At 39.0% G+C, this 20,568-nt stretch overlaps 1 protein-coding gene across 1 annotated transcript; it reads right to left on the bottom strand.

The window, feature by feature from the left end:
- Positions 1-331: 331 nt before the first annotated feature.
- On the bottom strand, positions 332-14,409 carry LOC132201856 (uncharacterized). Its single transcript, XM_059628380.1, has 5 exons — positions 14,251-14,409; positions 4,086-4,439; positions 3,513-3,655; positions 3,182-3,447; positions 332-2,920 (listed from the first exon to the last, which is right to left on the bottom strand). The coding sequence occupies exons 2-5, from the start codon at positions 4,437-4,439 to the stop codon at positions 1,065-1,067; spliced, it is 2,619 nt and encodes an 872-aa protein (XP_059484363.1). The 5' UTR covers positions 14,251-14,409; the 3' UTR covers positions 332-1,064.
- Between the last annotated feature and the right edge of the window lie 6,159 nt (positions 14,410-20,568).

Below are 20,568 nucleotides of genomic sequence, written 5' to 3' on the forward strand. Positions count from 1 at the left end.
GTGCAATTTAAGTTTAATTAAAAACGAACGAAAAAGGATCTGCTCGAAATCAAAATGGTTAACTACAATGCGAATCTAGTTTTAACTTATTTAATATATACGCCTTGTGATCTGTACTGCCCCAATATGTGTTGTTTTTGTTGTTATACTTGTTCCGGACTTGTCTTTGATTCGCGTAATTTATTGTGGAAGAAAGTAAGAAAGTACGTGATGCCATAATAATTTGTAAGTGGACGGCTGCATGCTGATGTTGCTCTTTCAAAAATAAAAGGTACAAAAACGTATAAAACCAAAATCAAAAGGAGTATATTTATTGAAATGAAAATTCCAGTTTTTTTGTGTTAATCAAGTACATTTATTTATTTGTCTTTTTTATAAGTAAACAGCTCTTCGGTTAAAGCACCTTTGCATAGTAAACAGAGAAACCAGTAGCCCTCAGAGAAGCAGCGTTTTACCCTTGTGACAAAATGGAAATCCCAAAAAAATTCCAATCACTCGTCTAGCTCTTTATTCCTTTTACGCAAATTTAGAATGACTAAAAATTCATAGTAATCGGACGGAGGAAATAGAATCAAACTACTAAATGAATGCCAAATTTTGCTCGAGAGTAGAAGATATTTCGAAGAGATCCAATTGCGGTTGCAGATAATCTTGAGCTTTCGGGGAATGAAAACTCAAAAATATCCACCAAGGTTAAAAAATCTAATACTACTTTGACGGTGACCTCAAAGCGGAAGCGTCGGCCACCGTCATCGGCAAAATGGCACATTGTATTATGTTCGCGCGACGAATCTACAATCTATGTTATGACTTCTAACAACAAATGTTACACAGTATATTTAAAAAAAAAAAATCGGTATATCATAATTTTCCAAAGATAGTAGACAAAAATCTGAAAAAATAATCAGTCATATTAGTGCAGTTAAGTACATTTTATACCAAACTCTTCCAAAGAGAAAATTAATTTTTTTAAACAATTTCCAATGGTGCAAATAAAATTGCACAATCACATTTATGAATTGGGCCCAATTTTGAATTTATAAAATAAATCATGCGATTTAAAATTATTTGTAGCTGCTCTCGCTGTCGGCGCCCCAACGCTCCTGGTACTGGTGGTGCACCGAGGAGGAGGCGACGTAGCTGGACGAGGTGCTGAGGAGCAACTCGCTGGACTTGGCCCTCCTGGCGAGCACAGGCGTTTGCTCGGGGCTGGAGGCCATCATGTTGCTCTCGACGGCCCAGCGGCGCTCGGTGAACTCGGAGGCCGAACGGGCCAACGAGGGCTGGCTGGCCGAACGCATCAGGCTGCCGGCCTGGTCGTCGTACTGGTACTCGGCAGGGCCGCTGGCGTCGCTGTAGGCGTGGTCTTCAGGACGGGCCGCGAAGTCGTTGCACGTGAACTCGGACATGGAGCGCATGTCGTGGGCGTCGGAGCGGTAGCTGCTCTTGTGCGACTTGACGGAGACGCGCTCGGCGCCACCCGTGTGCACCGAGGCGGCGTCCGAGTCGAACTCGTACAGGGTGGGCAGCGAACTGCGACGGCTGCGGTTGTCCCAGTCACTGCGGGATGACGCCGAAGCCTTCCTGAAACGCACTCGCTGCTCATCCTCGGGCGGCGCCAAAACTCGGATGATGACGTCCCACTTTTGCGGTTCGAAGAGCTGCTCGTAGCGCTGATCGTGTCGGATGCGTTCGTAGTCCTCGCGGACGGTGGCCTCGGTCAGCAGGGTGCGCAGGGTCGACTCGGTGGTGATGATCTGCCGCCACTTCTCGCGGTCGGCGTTCGTCAGGATGGAGGTCGCCGAGCACACGCTGGAGCGGTCGTCGTCAACATTGATTTCATTGGCCTTACTGACCAAAGCGGGGGACAGCAGGTTGGGTTCGGCCTCTGGGACTTCAAGGACGCGGATCAAAACGTCCCAGTTGGCGATCGGTTCGGCCGGCATGGGGATGTTCATCGAGCTGCGGTACGACTCCTTGGGTTCGGAGATCATGGTCGAGCTGGAGGCGGTGGAGTAGCGGTCCCAGTCGGGCACGGCGTTCGGGTCAGGGTAGCTGCGGATGGCAACGTCGAAGGTGACCGGGGGAGGGGGTGGCGGCACCCTGGCGTGGAACTCGGTCACCTCGCGCGTGCGGCGCTCAATATCCTCGATGATACGCTTTTCGGTGATGGTGCGCAGGAAGACGTCGTCCACGACGTGCTGGGTGATTTCAGGCTTGTGCACGGCGACCACCGGCGGCTCCAGTTCGATGGTGGCCAGACCTTCGTCAACGACCTCATTGACCGAGTGGGTGTCTGTGTTTTCGGTGTTGAGGGTGTTGAGGCTGTCGCGGCGTTGGAGGCGGACCTCGGACTCGTCGCTCTTTTGCCTTCGCAGGATTCGGGAGTAGACCGGAGGACGCGTGGTGATGGTCACCGTCGGCTGGATGGGTGGTTGGACCGTCAGGTGGGCTGACGCCCGCATCGTTGGTGCGGCCTCGGCAAGGTCTTCGCGCTCCAGAATGGTGGTCAAGTTGCGTTCTTGGATTCGAAGGGCCTCGGCGGTCGAGACGTCGGCCACTGCGGCCGGCAACGGCATCACCGGCATTGGTGGAGGCGGCGTCGAGCCGCGGGAGCTGCAGGAAATGGACGACGCCCTTGGAGGAGGCGAAGGAGCGGCTCTCTTGACGCGCACGGACACGTCGAATTGGGGCGGCGGAGGAACGCGGCTGTCCTGGTGCACCACCAGTGATTCGTCGGCGCAGGCACTCGCATCGTAAATCGAGCTGACCTCGCTGGCCGCCTGTCTGACGGTGATGGCCTCCATTTCAGAATGAGCAGAGCTCGGGGACTCCGAGGGGTAGTCGCTGGGAAGGGTGTCGGACTGGTCGTCAATGATCAGAGCCGCTTCTGAGCCACTGATGCTGCTTCCAACAACAACTGAAACAAGAAAATGAAAAATTTCAATTAAATCTGAATAAATAAGCGGAAAATATTTTTTTATTTAAAAAGTTTTGTATTTAATTGTCCCTCATTTTATGCTCAAATTTCTAAAAGGAAATTTTGATTTTATTTTTAAAGTTCAACTTAAAAATCACAAATATAAAATAAAATTGTAAACGCAGACAATAAATACTTGTTCATTTTAAAAAATTTCGCTTTTAACTATAAGATTTTGAAAAATATGAATTTTGCCCTTACCAATTGGAGTAACAGTGGCGCGAGGAATCTTGAGTCCTTCAAACATGGAAATGGAAGACTCGGACATTTTCGTAATATCGCTTCCCGCGAGAGACAAGGCCATGGGCACTCGTCTGATGACGGCCACCCTCCTTCTGGAGAGGCAGTAGTAGGAGGCGGCAAGGCCGAGGAGCACCAAAGAGAGGAAGAAGATCGCGCAGACGATCAACATCACTTGAAAGCCCTTCAGCGGAGGCTCCGAAACGATCGGGCCTGGTGCGGATTGGCTAAATTTCGATGTTAAAAAGTTAAATGAAAATACATGTATATTTTTTAATAAAAAGAAACTTACATTCGGGCTATGGGGGGAGCAGGGGGAGGTGGGGCGATCGGGGGTGGATAACGGCACACAATGGTGATCACTTCGTCACCGTCCATTTCCAAGTTCGGGTGGAAACGCACCACAATATTATTCGTGAAAACGCGTTGAGGATTCTGCAAATCACAATAAAAAATGACAATTTAAATTTAAGTCAAAAGTATATTTAAGAAAAAAATTAATTACTTATTACAAAAATTTAAACAATTTAATGTTTCAGAAAATTTTGTTACAAATTAATCAATTAATAAATTTAATTGTAGAAAAATTGAAAGTAGATGGAATTATTCCCTTCTCTATGCATCAAGTAAATAAGTTTTTACAATTTTTTTTTCTTATATTGACAGAGCGTTTAATTTGCATAAATAAGTCATCTTCCCACACTCCAGATATTTCTGCAATAGTCCTTCGCCGTCTTATAGAAAGTGCGGAGATCCTTTTATTCCTACGCAAGCTCTCAACACTTTATGCGTGCTTTCGAAAGTTTTTTCATGCTTGTGCTCATCTCACTGCAATCTCCTTATTATCTTTTATTTATATTATTACCTGCACGCTGCCGCATCCTTTGAGCGGCATCTCGATCTTGTAGGTGAGATTTCCGTTTCCAGACACGAAGCACGGGCTGTTCCTGTTGAAATCGGCGAACGCGATTCCGTAGAACGGCTCCTCAAACTTCAACTCGGCCTCCATGGCTCCGGCGGCGCAGTTGAGGGCCGCCTTGGTCCTGTTGAGGAAGATGACCGGCGACAGGTCGTCCAGCTTGGTCACCTTGCCGTCCAGCGTGGCCTGCTCGGGGAGGCCGCTACCCGAGTACTCGATACTGTTGCCATGGTTTGCGTAGTTGGACTGGGCGGCGACGCCGACGGCCAACACCACCAACACAAGTCCACGGAGAACCATCTGCAAAAACACAAAAAGGGAAATCATTATAAGTAAATTATTAAATAAAACTGCGTTTTGGTATAATCTTAAATTTAATTTTATACATAGCCATTGCATTGGAATTTTAATCAACAACAATTCAAATTTAAATAAAAATATTTAGCAATAAAATTGTATGTTTTTAAAAAGTTTAATTCATTTGTACCGGCCTTTGCAAAGTTTATTTAAAATTAAATTTTCTTGTTACACAAGAACTCGTTAAATTTCATATGAAAAATATTACAAAAAAAACTGTTCTGTAGCTTTCTGAGTTTTAAAATTCATTGCTAAAACCTTGATTCTCTTCTTTTTATTTTTCTAATGCATATTGAATGCATAAACATAATAAATAAGAAATAATTTTACTTTACTTTACTTACTGCAGCTTAATTTAATTTTATAAAATTACACATACAAAATTTTATTTGTTATTAAATATTATTTATGCATTTATTTAATTTAATTTCTTCGTTATTTATTATTTTACAGATGCCATTGTATTTGCATCAATTTTAATTTTTAATGAATAAAAATTAATTAGGCTACTAATTATTTAAAAATTATTTGTTGCTTCAACAAGGATGATTTTAAATGAGGAAAGAACTTAATGCCAATCTATTGTTGTGAAGGTAGTTTTTAATTTGCATTGCATTAATTAAAATTTAAAATAATGATCAAGTGAAAAATTTATGAACCGTAAAGTAATAATTTGGGCGTCGCCTTCCACGCGTATGATTTTTTATTTGAAATTAAATATGCTCAAGCTGGTCTTAAGGTGACGCATGGGCGCAAATAGCGAATTGACCAAAAAGCAATAAAGAGCAGGATCACTGTTGGCGGCGCGCAGAGTTTACGAACCCGTTATTCTCAAACACACATCACTCTCAGCACACCACAATATAAATCTTTCAAATGCAGGCACCGCTAATTGAATCATGCCGGCTGGATGTGGTTTTGTGCGGAATTAATTTAATTGCTCCAATGAATCGGCAGGTTCGAGAAAATTAAATAAATTGTAAAAAATTAAATAAATTGTTTGTGTTGGCTGTGCAGGTTGTCAAACAACAGGAAACGAAGCGCTGCAATTAATTTAAAACAAACGCAATTATCAATTCCAGGCACGTTTGTTGTCTCATGCGAGCGGGGACTGTTCGCGTCTTTCTTTTTTATTCTCGTCGGTCAGCCTGCGAGGTGATTCAGGATTTTTGTTTATATGGACAAATGTGACGTAAGCACTTTATTTCCTGTATCTCTAAATGATGTGCCGACGAGAAAATAAGTGGCAAAGTGCTGCTGTGGCGACGCCGTTAAGTCACTTTGTCTCATTTGCAGAAAAAGAGAACCTTTTCAGCTTTATCTTTCAAAGCGGTCGGCCACTTTGATGATCTAAAAAAAACTTGTGCAAGTAATGTTGAACCCGCCTTTACAATTACTTGCTTCATGAAACAGTAATAATGTAAATTAAAATATAAAATTTAGGTACAATAGAAAGTCACAGGTTCTTACTAAACTGCTCTTTTAGGAAATCCATGCAAGATTTACAACTAGGACGAAATTTGACTTAAAAAGAAACTTTCTCAATGCACTTTTTTGCACCACCGCAGCTTTCCCCTTTATGAATTTATGCATAAGGCTCCGCAATTTATCTGTGGCGAAAAACGGGAGCCCATTTCAAATTTATACAACGCAGCCGTGAAATCGAATTTTGATCCGCTTCGCTCCGCATTTTCTCAGAATATAGAAATTTTCATCAAACCGCAATCTCTCCCAATGATCGGCACAAAATCTTTGCAGAGAATAAGAATATGTCACGAAATCAGAGGTTTTCGTCGGCATGGGAAAGTTTCGCATGATTATAACTGTGCGTGGCAGCAGATCCATTTTTAGCTATAGTGCTGCACTCGCGCTCACCATCAGAGGACAAAGGAGAAATTTCTGCTCGCGCGAAAGGTGCTCCGGACGATGAGAAATTGAATGGAAGGAAGCAGCCGGGAAGCAATTTATGACGGTTTAAGCATTTTGTTTTAACTTAATTGAACAGAAAGTGTGACCAACAAAAAAAAAAAAAAAATGAAAATTGAAAGAAATTCAGAGGTGCTTGACTAATAAATTTGGAAAGCTCTTATCAATTAAGGGGGCTTGGAATTTTAGTAATTTTTTCTAACTTCTTTACTCGACTAAAAATAAATATTTTTCCAATCAGGTATGCTGAAAATAATTATTGCACTCTAACAAAATTTTATTTATTTTATGGGTTGATTTTTGCAATTTAGAGGTTGGATAGAAGAACATACAACATAATTTTGCTACATTTAAAAAAATTCAAGAAAGAAACCTAGCTACTTATTTATCTGTCATAATTGCTGCAAGATTATTTATGCTGAATACTTTAGATATTTTATAAAAAAAGTTTTAATGGCAATTAAGTGGAACTAAAAAAAGTAAATTATCAAGAGAAAAATAAATAAAATAACTCATTAACCAAGAAACTTCTAAAAATTGGTTTGGCCTTCGGTACTTAAGCTTTACGATTCACGACGCGGATATGCTATAAACTAATTAGTAAAAACCGAAAGTGCAACTCCAGATGCGGAGGTCCTGCTTTTTAACAATGTGCCATAAAACACTCGTCGTGCGATGGAAGATGAGCTCAACACCAAGATCATTGCACGTTTATTTGTTTACGCGGTGAATTTCCAAGGCTTGTGGCAAAATGCGATCGCGCGTGAAGCGCGAGGTGAGCATGCACCGTGCGAAAATTTTGTTGTTATTATTTTTTTTACTCACCTTCCGTATATTTTCGCTGTCAGTTTTTAGATTGAAAGGTTTCGCGGACCTTATTATTTACTTATTTTCTTCCAGTTATTCGTTTAATTCAAATGAGATTGCGGTGCTTTTTTCTGTACAAATGAATCGGCCCGCTTTGTGAAAATAAATATAGGAACTTGAATATAAGTAACTGTCCTCTGAGAACACACATCAATCACACCCGCCGCGCGCGACTCGCTCGCTCACTCGCGCGCGAGCTTCATTCGAGATCAATCTCTCGTTGCTCGGAAACACCGTAAGGTTCTGTGCCAAACGACCCGGAAATTAGCTAGAAACGATCAAAATCAAAGAGCAACGGCTGAGGAAGACAAATGAAGGAGGTATGATGTAATTTTATACTTATTTATCTTTGATTACAGGCTTTTGATGGAATCAAATTTTTATTCAACTACTAAAAATAACCAAAGCTAATACCGAACGTGGATTTATTTTTAAATCGTTTTACTGGTTTAAATTTCTTGAAGTGGTGCAATGAAATAAATTTTTTAGAACAAACTTTGTTGATTTTGTTTCGCTTTGTGCTGCAAAATGGAAATACTGTTAAAAAAAGTTATAAAAAATAATTAATATTTAAATAAATTTAAATAGTTTTAAATTTAAGTTTTGTTGAAAAATTATAAAAACTTACTAATAAAATTTTTTAAGTTAGTGTTAATATTTTCAACATATATTAAATATTTGACGAGATTTCACACCTTATTTATCTCTTGACACCGGATGTTGAAAGGCACACCTGACGCGGTGCGAGTCTAGCTCTGTCTACTGTAGCATGAAATTTTCCCTTGATCAAATTTGTCTAGACGGCAGCACGCCTATCAAAAAACCGACCCCCCGCATTTCCTGTTCATTTGTTGGACATGAAACTCCGCAAGCCTCGAGGCTGGTTTACATAAATTTCACAAAGCGTGGCTATTATTTTCCCGAAGAGCAATTTCTGCACAATTACGAGAGATAAATCATAACAAGAGCATTCGATGCAGCAAAGAGATGAAACTGCCAAGTTTATCCGCTGGCACGACTGCAGCAAAAGAAATAAATTATCAACTCGAGAGCAACATCATTGAAGAGAAAAATAAACCGAGCGATTGCAAACCAGAACCATTTACACGGCAATCAGTGTATTTTTCCATTTCTGAAATAAAAACGCGCATATCTCAATTCATTTCATTAAAAACAAGTCTTGAGAGAAAATGCGTGGATGAGGAATGCGTCTCTTTTTTATTTTTTTCAAACCCACGCTCGGATGGAAAATAACGCGGCGAAAAACAATTAAATTACCGCCTTATGTCACGGTCGCCGTGGGCTGTAAAAAATCCGATCGTGTATTATCCTATGAATCACTTTTCTCGGCGCGATCCGATATTTGTGTTTGGCCGCAGCGTGAAGGGAAAGTTGCACCGGCGACTTTACAATAGCATAAAGCGCCATGGGAGAGCCTTGTCCTACTTGAAAGTGCAGACAGCAGTCTTCATTCGGCGCAGTGTGCGTTTTTAAATTCACTCGAATATAAACCTAATTGTTCCCCTCAGCCGGTAAAACGAGAGTACACATTAAAAGTAAAACAGCCTTGGACAGAGCAAAAAACAAAACTTCAGTAAATTAGGAGAAGGTTTGAATTAAAAAAAATCTTTGGCAGAGTTGGCGTGAGTGTGCAAATAAGAAATCGTCAAATTTTGTCACGTGGGCGAAGTGATGCAAGGGCATCCGCAAATTTTAGCTTGATGGTTAGAGGTCAACTTTCACGCTCTTGTCACAAACAATAAGCGATTTTTAAAAAAAAAAATATGTGCATTTGTATTTATTTTTAAAACAAAATTTTAATTTAAATCTCTTTATAAAATATTAATTTTAAATATAAACTCTATCAATTTTTTATTATAATTTAATTGTTTGAATAAATGTTTTTTGAATAAAAGTTTAGTAAGAATTTAAAAATAAAGAACATGTTAGTATATACACAAGCAAACTATTTAACTTGTTGAGCTTGAAATTTATTTAAATCATTGGTAACATATGCCTCTCATTAAATATAGATTATAAATATGTTCTGCGTAGCCAATGTTTATGTAAAATTGAATCATTTCGGCATTAATAAGTGAAAATTTATTTGATTTATTAATTTATTCTATTTTTTAATTAAAAATTTCTCGAAAACTTATAGCTTATTATTGATTTGTTGACAGTGTTTTTTTTTTTAAGATTTGTTATGAAAATTCCCCCATTGATAATTTTCCTCTCTTCATTTTTTTTTTTTTTTTTTAATTCATTTGTTCATAACAGGGGTGTCGGAAGAATATACAGAATTCTCGCTCATTCCTTTATATCCATTCCATAACTCTTGATTCCTCTCTCTTTAAAAGGCGCACGACTCGTGCATTTATTTCTGGTGTAAAAATTGCTGGTTCATGACCTGCGAGCAGTTGGAAGCTTAAGTGTGTAGAAATTCTTTCTCATCCTCTCTGGATAGATTTCATCACGCGCCAAATAAGGCGATAAAGGCGCTTTACACGCCAACCGAAATAGCGGCCGGCAATTAGGCAACCTGCTCTGCACACCCGATTCTTGTTCCCGATAACAATTATAATGCACCACCTGACCTGCTGTTTCTGATAAGCTCACTTAACTTTTCGGAATTAAAGACACGCGCTCTCACACTTCTGCTTGTAGAAATTTCCGGCAGCCGCCTAAATTAATTATTCATTAAGAATGAGATGCTCTGGAAACCCAGTAATGCACTCATGCAGCGTTGTGAAAGGTGGTTTATGAAGAAAGAAGATATCCTTCGCATATGTGCAATTGATGAAAAGAAGTTTCGTGCTCTGCCTTCCGTGTTTGCATGTCTCGCGCGACGCCAATTAATATTTCGAGAGGCGCGCGCAAAAAACATAAAAACGCGGTGACTTGTTTTGCTTTTAAAAGGTGAACGGTACTTTTCGTGTATTTTCAGGGAGGCTGCGATCGTAATTTCTCACATATTTTCACGGAATGCATGACTCGTAATACTTTAACAGTCATTCTACTGGCCATTGCGGTATATCTGCAAATTAGAGTGGTTTTTGGTCGTGGCCGTAAAAGGTGTATTAATAAAAATTGAATAAATCTAGAAAAATAATTAATTGTCAGAACAGTTTTGTATTTTATTATGGAAACACTTGCTTAATTTATAAACAGTTTTTAAATTCTCGATTTAAATCTTTACCAAGAATATTAAAAAAAAAATTAATTGAACCTAAATTAAAATATTTGTCTCCATCCAAATTAAAAAGTTTCTGTTTTATGATTCTTAAAGCTAATTTTTTTCTCAGTTAGTCAACGTTCCAAAATTACATTTTTTAGTAAAATATAAACAAACTAGAATAAGAGGACTTGAAAGGAAAATTAATATTTAAATAAAAAAAATACTATAAATTTTTATCAGAAATTGAGAAATTATTGTTAATGCAGAAATTATAATGTTAATTACAAGAAGATTTTACTTAAGTGTCAAATATTAAAACAATTTCACACAGAAGCAAAACTGAAGGCAAAAAAGTAGATCAGAACGTATTTTTTTAAAACCACGTATTTTATGATGTCACGCCAGGATGATGCGATTGAACTCTTGGCAGAAAACGAAACCGCTCATAATTACTTTTGGTTCATCTCGTGCACAGCGTGCGCGGAACATTTCACGCGCGAGAGAGATGTGTGTAGTGCAAAATAGATTATTACGGTACTGCTACAAAAGCTGGTTATTGCACTTCCAACAACCATTATTATATTAAATTTATTATTATATCAAAAAGCGCTCTCTTGTCAGGGCACAGCGGGGGCAGATCAGGAAAAATGAAATGATTGATATTCTCTTCTGCTCTCTGCTTCAAATCCGATACCCTTTTTCGAAATGAAATATGTATAAGGGCACCTGCATGTGCACACACAAATGCACTCAAGCGTTGTTATAATCGAAGCGGCGGCATCAAATTTCCTTCTTGTTATTCGCACACACAATAATTCCGAATCGACGAGCTGTATATATGCATATACGATATTCCGAGCTGATTTCCCACATGAAAAATTCCCATCTTGATTATCAAATTTGCTTTTGTCTCTGCGCAAGCAATTTGCATCTGAATCGCAATTTGGCAGCAGCATCAGTGGCACAGATTTGAGAGATGAATAAAGAGGATGAGATTTTTCGACATATGTATATAATTATCGGCGGGAACAAGTGGTATCCTGTTCTCATTGTGGGCCGCATCGCACAGAGTTGGATAATGTTATTCTGCGCTGTGATATTTCCGGCCGTGACTTGACCTTATCGCGTGGTTTGCACAGAACTTCAATGTACGAAACATTCTTACTTCACTTCCTTCTCAGATTGTCCTTTTATTTAAGTGCAGTTTGAATGTTTAATTCCATATTGTTTTATATAAAACATGATAAATATTAATTAATGGAAACGAACATTTCATTTTTTTTTTTCAAAAACTTCCGCAAATGTTTTCTTTAAAAGCTTCAATCGTTATTGCAAAATATATTTTTAATTTTCTGTTCCAAAGGACACAATCCATCATTAAGTTAAATAATAGAAACCAGATTTTCTGGTAGAAAACGGAATTTTAAATTAAAGTTCAAATTTAGGCACTTAAAATGATTTTTCAAAACTTTACTTGAACATTTTGCTTATAAAATCTTAACTACTGAAGGAACCTTGAAATTATAAAACACTCAAAAAAATTAGCATAAAAATATTTAAAATGAAACGCCATGTCCAAGCAAAATAAATTTCAACACTATATTTGACATATGGTCAAATTATGGACAAATTATTCTTGATCTTTATCATTTAAATTAATATTTGTTGGATTATCAAACAGAACTGATGAATAGTCCTAATGATGGCTCAGGTAATTTGCTCGGAGGCGCTTCCCTTTCATCTCTCACAATTCCAGGAAATGCCCACGCGGACTCAAAACATCTTCGCCGAGTCATCAATGAAATGAACCAACGAAAATGAAGGAGGCGCTTCTTCTTATTATTATTATACCCAGAGCAGAGCCTCATTTTCTAAACCGAAAACATTTCCTGCTCGCATTCGATGCAAAAAAAAAAAAACTTTTTTGCTTTTTCCGTGTGATTTCATTTTTGTTCTGTTCAGAAGAAGAAAGAAAAGTGAATCAGCGGCTTAGCAACTACCAGTCTTTGTGACGAGAAGAGAACCCTTAAGCAGCGCCTCTCTTTAAACATTTAATATTCGCGACGAGCGTCCTTGCAAGTAAGTCTCTCTCTCTCCGAATCATGACCAACACCCATACGCCGATTGTTCCACGTCTGCATTATACAATTCAGTGTGTCCATTTTGTGCTGAAAATGAGTGAGCGGAAAATTGTATTCTTCGAGTTGGACTTTCACTCGGCTCGTGTAACAATCGAGTGAAATAATAATATGAAAGTGAATGGTCACGTTGGTATATTTATACACATTTCAATAAGATACAGACATATCCAGCTGCTGGTTATTTTTAGGCCTAATTGGGCTGATTGGTGGTAACTGGAGGAAAATTGGATCAATGGTTTGCGTCTCTCTTTGATATGCGGCCGGCGTGCTTCTTGTTAATCGATTAGAGTGACACATTCAATTATTTCCCAACCGCAATTACATTCTAGGCTGCTTATTGTATTAAGGCGCGCAATTCATAATGCGATTAATGCAACAGGCATGCTTCCTTAACGTTGTCGAGCGCCTTTTAAGACACAAGTGTTACATAGAATGAATAAGTCACGTGTTCCTTTCTTTATTCGTGAAAAACGATCGCATTCAAAATTAGGTAAAGGAAAGGTCGTATTTATTATTTAATTTTATTTCTGTTTTGATATTTTTAACAACAATATTGTAGTTAAAAATTTAATATTACTAATAAATATAAATTTATCTGACAAATTTTGATTTTGTTACTTTAAAGACTATATTAGTATAATTACGTTTGAACTTTTAATTTTTCATAAAATATTCTGCACAGGCGATGAATCTGTGAGATACTGCTTGTTTTATAAAAAAAATTCCGTAAAAGTTGATGGGGCTGTAATTATTGTATTTCCAAATTATTTAAAATCATTGATACCAAACAAACATTAAATTTAATTTCTCAATAGATGAACTTCAATCTTCAATTGTAATGTCCATACAAGGTGTCAATTAGAGTGGGAATTTTATTGAACTGCAGTGCAGCGCGTGCAGCATTATAAAGCCAAGAGTGCAAAGCCAAGGCCAATTTTCCGCGGAGAGACGTCGGCAAACATTATGCAGGGATATGAGGCACTCCTGTGAAGCGACTCTCCGCGAGCAAGGTTTTTATCCGTGATGTCATTCAGAGGTGTTCAAAATTCTTATTAACAACTCCATAATGAGCATACAGCGAGAGCTGACGAGGAACTTCCCAACGCGCGAATGTTTCTTGGAAAAAATACTTCACCGAGAGAACCACTTACGGCTGTGGCCATAATTGCAAAAAGTTGACAAGGAATGACCAAGTGACAAAAAAATTCCTTCTTGAACATTTTGAATTTTCAGAGAATTTAAAGATATATGACTTAAATATTTTTTCCTTATCTTGTTTATTTATTCCATTATACAATCACGTGACTTGTTCCTTTCTTGAGGTTTAATTTACAACTGAATACGAAAATAAATTCCAAAGTGTAAGAATTCTTAAAACCATCATATATCCAACCAGTAAAAAACACTTTCTTTTCTGTATAAGTCGTGAGAAAATTTAAATTTCAAAACTCCGTCGGAAAATCGATCCGGTTTCTTGTCAAGGTTGTGGATTTAATGCACCCATTGCGTGAAAAGTGAAAGGAATTTCAATCGAAAGGCGTCGGCCGTTCGGACAATCGCCCGAAATTTACATTCCCCGGCCGGAAAAATAAATTTTCTAGAAACTCGAATCAGAATTAAGGAAATAGATGGTAATTATTACCTTGGTCTGCGTTACTGAAGCAAAATGATTTTCTTTTCACATCCCTGCACGAGATTCACACCAGGTATCTAGACCCTGAAGGTTTCCACTCGAGACTGGCGGGCCGAGGTGGGGAGCGCGCCGATCTTACCTTTTCTGTCTTGCCTCACTGCTCCTTCCTCGCCTCCCCCCTCTCGCTCCACCAGCCATAAACCCACCTGCGCGTCTGTCTATTTGAACTGCCTGCCAAAGGTACACGGCTAAAGGTACACTTTATCCACCTTTTTCGAGCCGCTCTCTGTAAAAATAAAAGAAGTCAACCCACTCGCGCCGCCGCCAACACAGAGAACGACATAATAACAGGCCGCTCCGCCGCATTAACGCGCAATGAGCTATCGTTTTTGTGCCGTTTATTGCACCTAGTGTGTGTGCACCTTATTGTCCGATACTTATGGGCATAATGAGATTTGTTTTTTGTTCCTAGCACATCTTGTCTAGAGTCAATAAGGCGAGATTGAATTAAATTGATCTCGATAGCCGCAGAGTGGCTGAGAACTGCAAATTAAATGCCAGTAAACATAAGTTACTATAAAAAGGTTAAACCTCTTCTAAAAATGGAAAAAGTGAATAGGCAAGTAGCAAACTGTTACAAATAATAACATACCTTGAGGTTAGATTTATTTTTTTCTCTCAAAATGTTCCAAAGCCTTTAATAAAGATTTTTTACTTCAAATAGGGGTGGCAAAAATAATTTAAATTTTTAATATATTGCAGACGAATTTCTTAATTGAGGCCAGGTTAATTCATGATTTTTAAATTGAAGTCAACGATGAGTTTTTTTCTAGCAAACAGTTTTAACCACAAAAAATCTCCATCGCATTGAAGAATAAAATAAGTTGACTCAAAATCTAAAACACATATTTATTATTTTAGTCTAAGGGAGACCTTATTGTTCCTAAAAAATCATTCAAAAGTTTGAAAAGTTTTTGATAATAAGTAGGTGAAGACTCGGAAACAATAATATTTAGAAAAAATACAGCAAAAATGAAATTCTTCATTTTAACCCACATTCCACCCTTTGATAATTACGGCATTGGACAGGCGCCTTTTTAAACTTTAAAAAAGCTCAGCACATATGAGCCCCGCAAATCGGCGCCGCAAATCGGCGCCGCAAATCGGCCCCGCAAATCGGCGCCGCAAATCGGCGCCGCAAATCGGCCCCGCAAACCGGCGCCGCACATCGGCCCCGCAAATCGGCGCCGCAAATCGGCGCCGTTAATCGGCGCCGTTAATCGGCGCCGCAAATCGGCCCCGCACATCGGCCGATTTTGTAATTTTTCCTCTCAACTTTTATAGCTGCTGAAGTGATGATTGCTGGGACAGTTTTGCGAATTGTAATTGGCGGCAGTTTTTTTATAGCCGTATAGATTCTCCGCAAGTCCGTTATAGAACTTGAGAACCAGACATACTGTGATATGAAAATGTAATTGGCTTTTGTCTCTCTCGGCGTCTCGCCCTTTGTCTTTTTCGCGAAGGCTGATTCAGCAAGGCTGTCAAAAGCTGCCGAGAGGAAAAACCGCTTTGCTTATTGCGAGTGCAAAAACTTGAGCTGCTTTTAAAACACAATCGCTTCTTTTCAGAGCAGGGCTTTCGGCGTGCGGACCATTGAAGTTTCTCAATGTCAACAAGCAGGAATTGACAAAGAATTCCTTTTCAGAGGGACCAAAAAAAAAAAAAATCGCCTGAAAAAGACGACGAGTCGAAATTCCGCGGTTTTGTATTTGCTCTGGGAACAATATTTTGGCTGCTTTGCATTCACAAAACGTCTCTAGTCGATTTTTTCCCTCGACGTTGGCAGCAGCGTTTGCATAATCACCTCACAAATATTTGATCATGATGATGAGTCATGTTACCACCACGTTGCTCTCATCATTACACTAGAATTTTTATGTATTTTGACGCTCCCCCTGGGACCATCCAGCCCATTGTTCTCCACCACTTTTTGCGGTTTGTTCGAAAAAATCCCCCAATCATCGGCCACTTGTCTCACGAATACAAAGAGGGAGCCCAGCCAGCTAAGGGAGACCGACCACATTTAATATTTTCTTAAGGTGCCTCTCGCTCTTCATCAGGCGAAGAAAATCACCGACAATGGGAGCGCTGCTGTGTTTCCCTCCATGACTGGACGGTATGGAGGCTGAAATTGAAATTTTGAATACAATCTTAATCGCTTTCATGCTGCGAGCATAGCGTTCTTCTTCATAGTAGGAATAAAAGTTGTAATATAAATATATGGCCATTAGAATTTCAATAGAAACCCAACAGCCTTGACTATAGCTGAATTAAATTATACTTACAAAAAATATTGGCAAAAACTTTTGTTGCAAGTATGTACATATGGCGTCTTATTTTTCTTTAATTAAATTTCCTACAACGAAACTAATTTTTGTAGAGTATTTTGGAATTTTTATTTAAATAATAATAAGTAACTGATAATGTTGCATGGTTTTTATATAAAAATTTTGTAATGAGCCACAACACTTTTTAATTAAAATTGCATTCTAAATTGTTCGAAAAATTATGGTTTATCTTTCTTTTGATAACTGCTTACCAATAGCTTAAAAAGGAATTTAAATATTTGAATTAAATTGGTGAGAAATAATTCTCATATCTGAACACTTGGCAACAATCCAAATTTGATCTGATTGCCACCATGGTGTGATGAGCGGACTATGATTAAAACTTATTTTTGTTACTTAATATACCTGAAATACATAAAATGAAATTTTATTTAATTTTTTTCCATCTTAAAATTCAAATTAACTCCAATCTTGTGTAAAAATTTCAATTTTACCAGGCCAATATCTTGAAAACCAATATTTATACTCATAAACTCCCATTTTGAAACGGTGGGGAAGAAGTTCCCTAAGTGGAAGTTGGCGAAAGTGGAAGTTCCCAAAAAACATGGAGGCAAAAGGTGGGGCCAGGGTAGCATGGGGAGGAAATGGGCAGCATCGACACATGATTTGAAAGACTCTGAAGCCAATGAGTGAATGGAGTTCCACATAAGTGTAAATGCAGGTCGAAATTGCGAATTTTTGCATTGAAATTAAAAATCGCATTTATATTGAGCGTGTATTGAACTCCCTAAAGTAGAAACTCCCTAGAAAGCTACTCAATTTCCACTTTTGGGAGTTTCTAGTTTCTACTCTTCGAGATTTATGATTATTTTTTTTTTTAGCTGTTTAAAATTTCATTGAGTGGAAGTTCCCAAGTGGAAACTTCCTAGTGACTTCAAGTATTGTCCAAGCTGGAAGGCAGGTGGCGCACTAGTGACGTACTATTTTTGAACCAGGTCTGAACTAATTCCAAATTTTAAAAAACTTTTTTAAGGAAAAACTTTTAAAAAAATTAAAAATTTATTTCTATATATTCATGAAAACGAAACATAAATGAAAATGGCACCATTCTATATGACAGAAATTGACCCTTGGTTCAAATCTGGTTTGGATTTGGTTCAAAACTGGTGTAGAACTGATGCCAGAACAGCTGAACCGGTTCTGCACTAGTTACGTACTATTTTTGAACCAGGTCTGAACTAATTCCAAATTTTAAAAAACTTTAGTACCAAAAAAATTTAAAAAAAATTAAAAATTCATTTCTATATATTCATGAAAACGAAACATAAATGAAAATGGCACCATTCTATATGACAGAAATTGACCCTTGGTTCAAATCTGGTTTGGATTTGGTTCAAAACTGGTGTAGAACTGATGCCAGAACAGCTGAACCGGTTCTGCACTAGTTACGTACTATTTTTGAACCAGGTCTGAACTAATCCCAAATTTTAAAAAACTTTAGTACCAAAAAAATTTAAAAAAAATTAAAAATTCATTTCTATATATTCATGAAAACGAAACATAAATGAAAATGGCACCATTATATATGACAGAAATTAACCCTTGGTTCAAATCAGGTTTAGATCTGGTTCAAAACTGGTGTAGAACTGATGCCAGAACAGCTGAACCGGTTCTGCACTAGTTACGTACTATTTTTGAACCAGGTCTGAACTAATTCCAAATTTTAAAAAACTTTAGTACCAAAAAAATTTAAAAAAAATTAAAAATTCATTTCTATATATTCATGAAAACGAAACATAAATGAAAATGGCACCATTATATATGACAGAAATTAACCCTTGGTTCAAATCAGGTTTAGATCTGGTTCAAAACTGGTGTAGAACTGATGCCAGAACAGCTGAACCGGTTCTGCACTAGTTACGTACTATTTTTGAACCAGGGGTCTAATTCTGTAAGAGAGAATCGTTCCATTTCCATTTCTATTTCATTTTCCATTTGCTCACCCATTCTATTTCGTCGCCTTTTTTGATTACGACTTCTATTTCGCAGCCTATCCATTTCCATTTCTATTTCGTCGTCAATTTTAATAGTTGAGCCATTTATTTATTTATATTTAATTTAATTATTCCCTATGCTTACAGTGCTCTTCGAATGGTTTTTAATATTCAGGTTGATAAAATTATATGAATTATTTAATTTTTAATGAAAATGAATATTTATAATTCTTATATGTCTCTCGCACCCCCTTTTAATCAAATCTTTTTATGGCTCATAATTAGGGGGGATCAAGATAATTTTTCCTTTCACAAAGTTAATTAAATCAATTTCTTAAAAATTTGTTGAATTCAAATACAATAATAATATTTTTTTTTAGCAAATTAGCAACCATGTATTTTATATTATTTAATTCATCGCGTGCGCTGTTTGGTACCACAATTTGCTCCCACACTGTGGTACCTCAATTTGCGCCCACACTGTGGTACCTCAATTTTCGCCCACTTTGTGGTACCACAATTTGCTCCCACACTGTGGTACCACAATATGCTCCCACACTGTGGTACCACAATATGCTCCCACACTGTGGTACCACAATTTTCGCCCACACTGTGGTACTTCAATATGCTCCCACACTGTGGTACCACAATATGCTCCCACACTGTGGTACCACAATTTGCGCCCACACTGTGGTACCACAATATGCTCCCACACTGTGGTACCACAATTTGCGCCCACACTGTGGTACCACAATATGCTGCCACACTGTGGTACCACAATATGCTCCCACACTGTGGTACCACAATTTTCGCCCACACTGTGGTACCACAATTTGCTCCCACACTGTGGTACCACAACTTGCGCCCACACTGTGGTACCACAACTTGCGCCCACACTGTGGTACCACAATTTGCTCCCACACTGTGGTACCACAATTTGCGCCCACACTGTGGTACTACAATATGCTCCCAAACTGTGGTACCACAATATGCTCCCACACTGTGGTACCAAAATTGGCGCCCACACTGTGGTACCACAATATGCTCCCACACTGTGGTACCACAATATGCTCCCACACTGTGGTACCACAATTTGCGCCCACACTGTGGTACTACAATATGCTCCTACACTGTGGTACCACAATATGCTCCCACACTGTGGTACCACAATTTTCGCCCACACTGTGGTACTACAATATGCTCCTACACTGTGGTACCACAATATGCTCCCACACTGTGGTACCACAATTTGCGCCCACACTGTGGTACCACAACTTGCGCCCACACTGTGGTACCACAATTTGCTCCCACACTGTGGTACCACAATATGCTCCCACACTGTGGTACCACAATTTGCGCCCACACTGTGGTACCACAACTTGCGCCCACACTGTGGTACCACAATTTGCTCCCACACTGTGGTACCACAATTTGCGCCCACACTGTGGTACTACAATATGCTCCCACACTGTGGTACCACAATATGCTCCCACACTGTGGTACCACAATATGCTCCCACACTGTGGTACCACAATATGCTCCTACACTGTGGTACCACAATATGCTCCCACACTGTGGTACCACAATATGCTCCCACACTGTGGTACCACAATTTCGCCCACACTGTGGTACTACAATATGCTCCTACACTGTGGTACCACAATATGCTCCCACACTGTGGTACCACAATTTTCGCCCACACCGCCCACACTGTGGTACCACAATATGCTCCCACACTGTGGTACCACAATTTGCGCCCACACTGTGGTACCACAATATGCTCCCACACTGTGGTACCACAATATGCTCCCACACTGTGGTACCACAATATGCTCCCACACTGTGGTACCACAATATTCTCCCACACTGTGGTACCACAATATGCTCCCACACTGTGGTACCACAATATGCTCCCACACTGTGGTACCACAATATGCTCCCACACTGTGGTACCACAATATGCTCCCACACTGTGGTACCACAAT

Source organism: Neocloeon triangulifer, unplaced genomic scaffold, assembly GCF_031216515.1.
Source record: "Neocloeon triangulifer isolate White Clay Creek 2 clone unplaced genomic scaffold, ASM3121651v1 ptg000014l, whole genome shotgun sequence".
In the NCBI taxonomy this organism is placed as follows: domain Eukaryota; kingdom Metazoa; phylum Arthropoda; class Insecta; order Ephemeroptera; family Baetidae; genus Neocloeon; species Neocloeon triangulifer.

Bases quoted from the DNA above. Each gene is read 5' to 3' on its own strand.
- LOC132201856 (XM_059628380.1), bottom strand. From the start codon at position 4,439: ATGGTTCTCCGTGGACTTGTGTTGGTGGTGTTGGCCGTCGGCGTCGCC. The intron at 3,448-3,512 runs GTAAGTTTCTTT...ATCGAAATTTAG, and splicing joins GCTCCCCCCATAGCCCGAAT to CCAATCCGCACCAGGCCCGA. The intron at 2,921-3,181 runs GTAAGGGCAAAA...TTCTTGTTTCAG, and splicing joins CGCCACTGTTACTCCAATTG to TTGTTGTTGGAAGCAGCATC.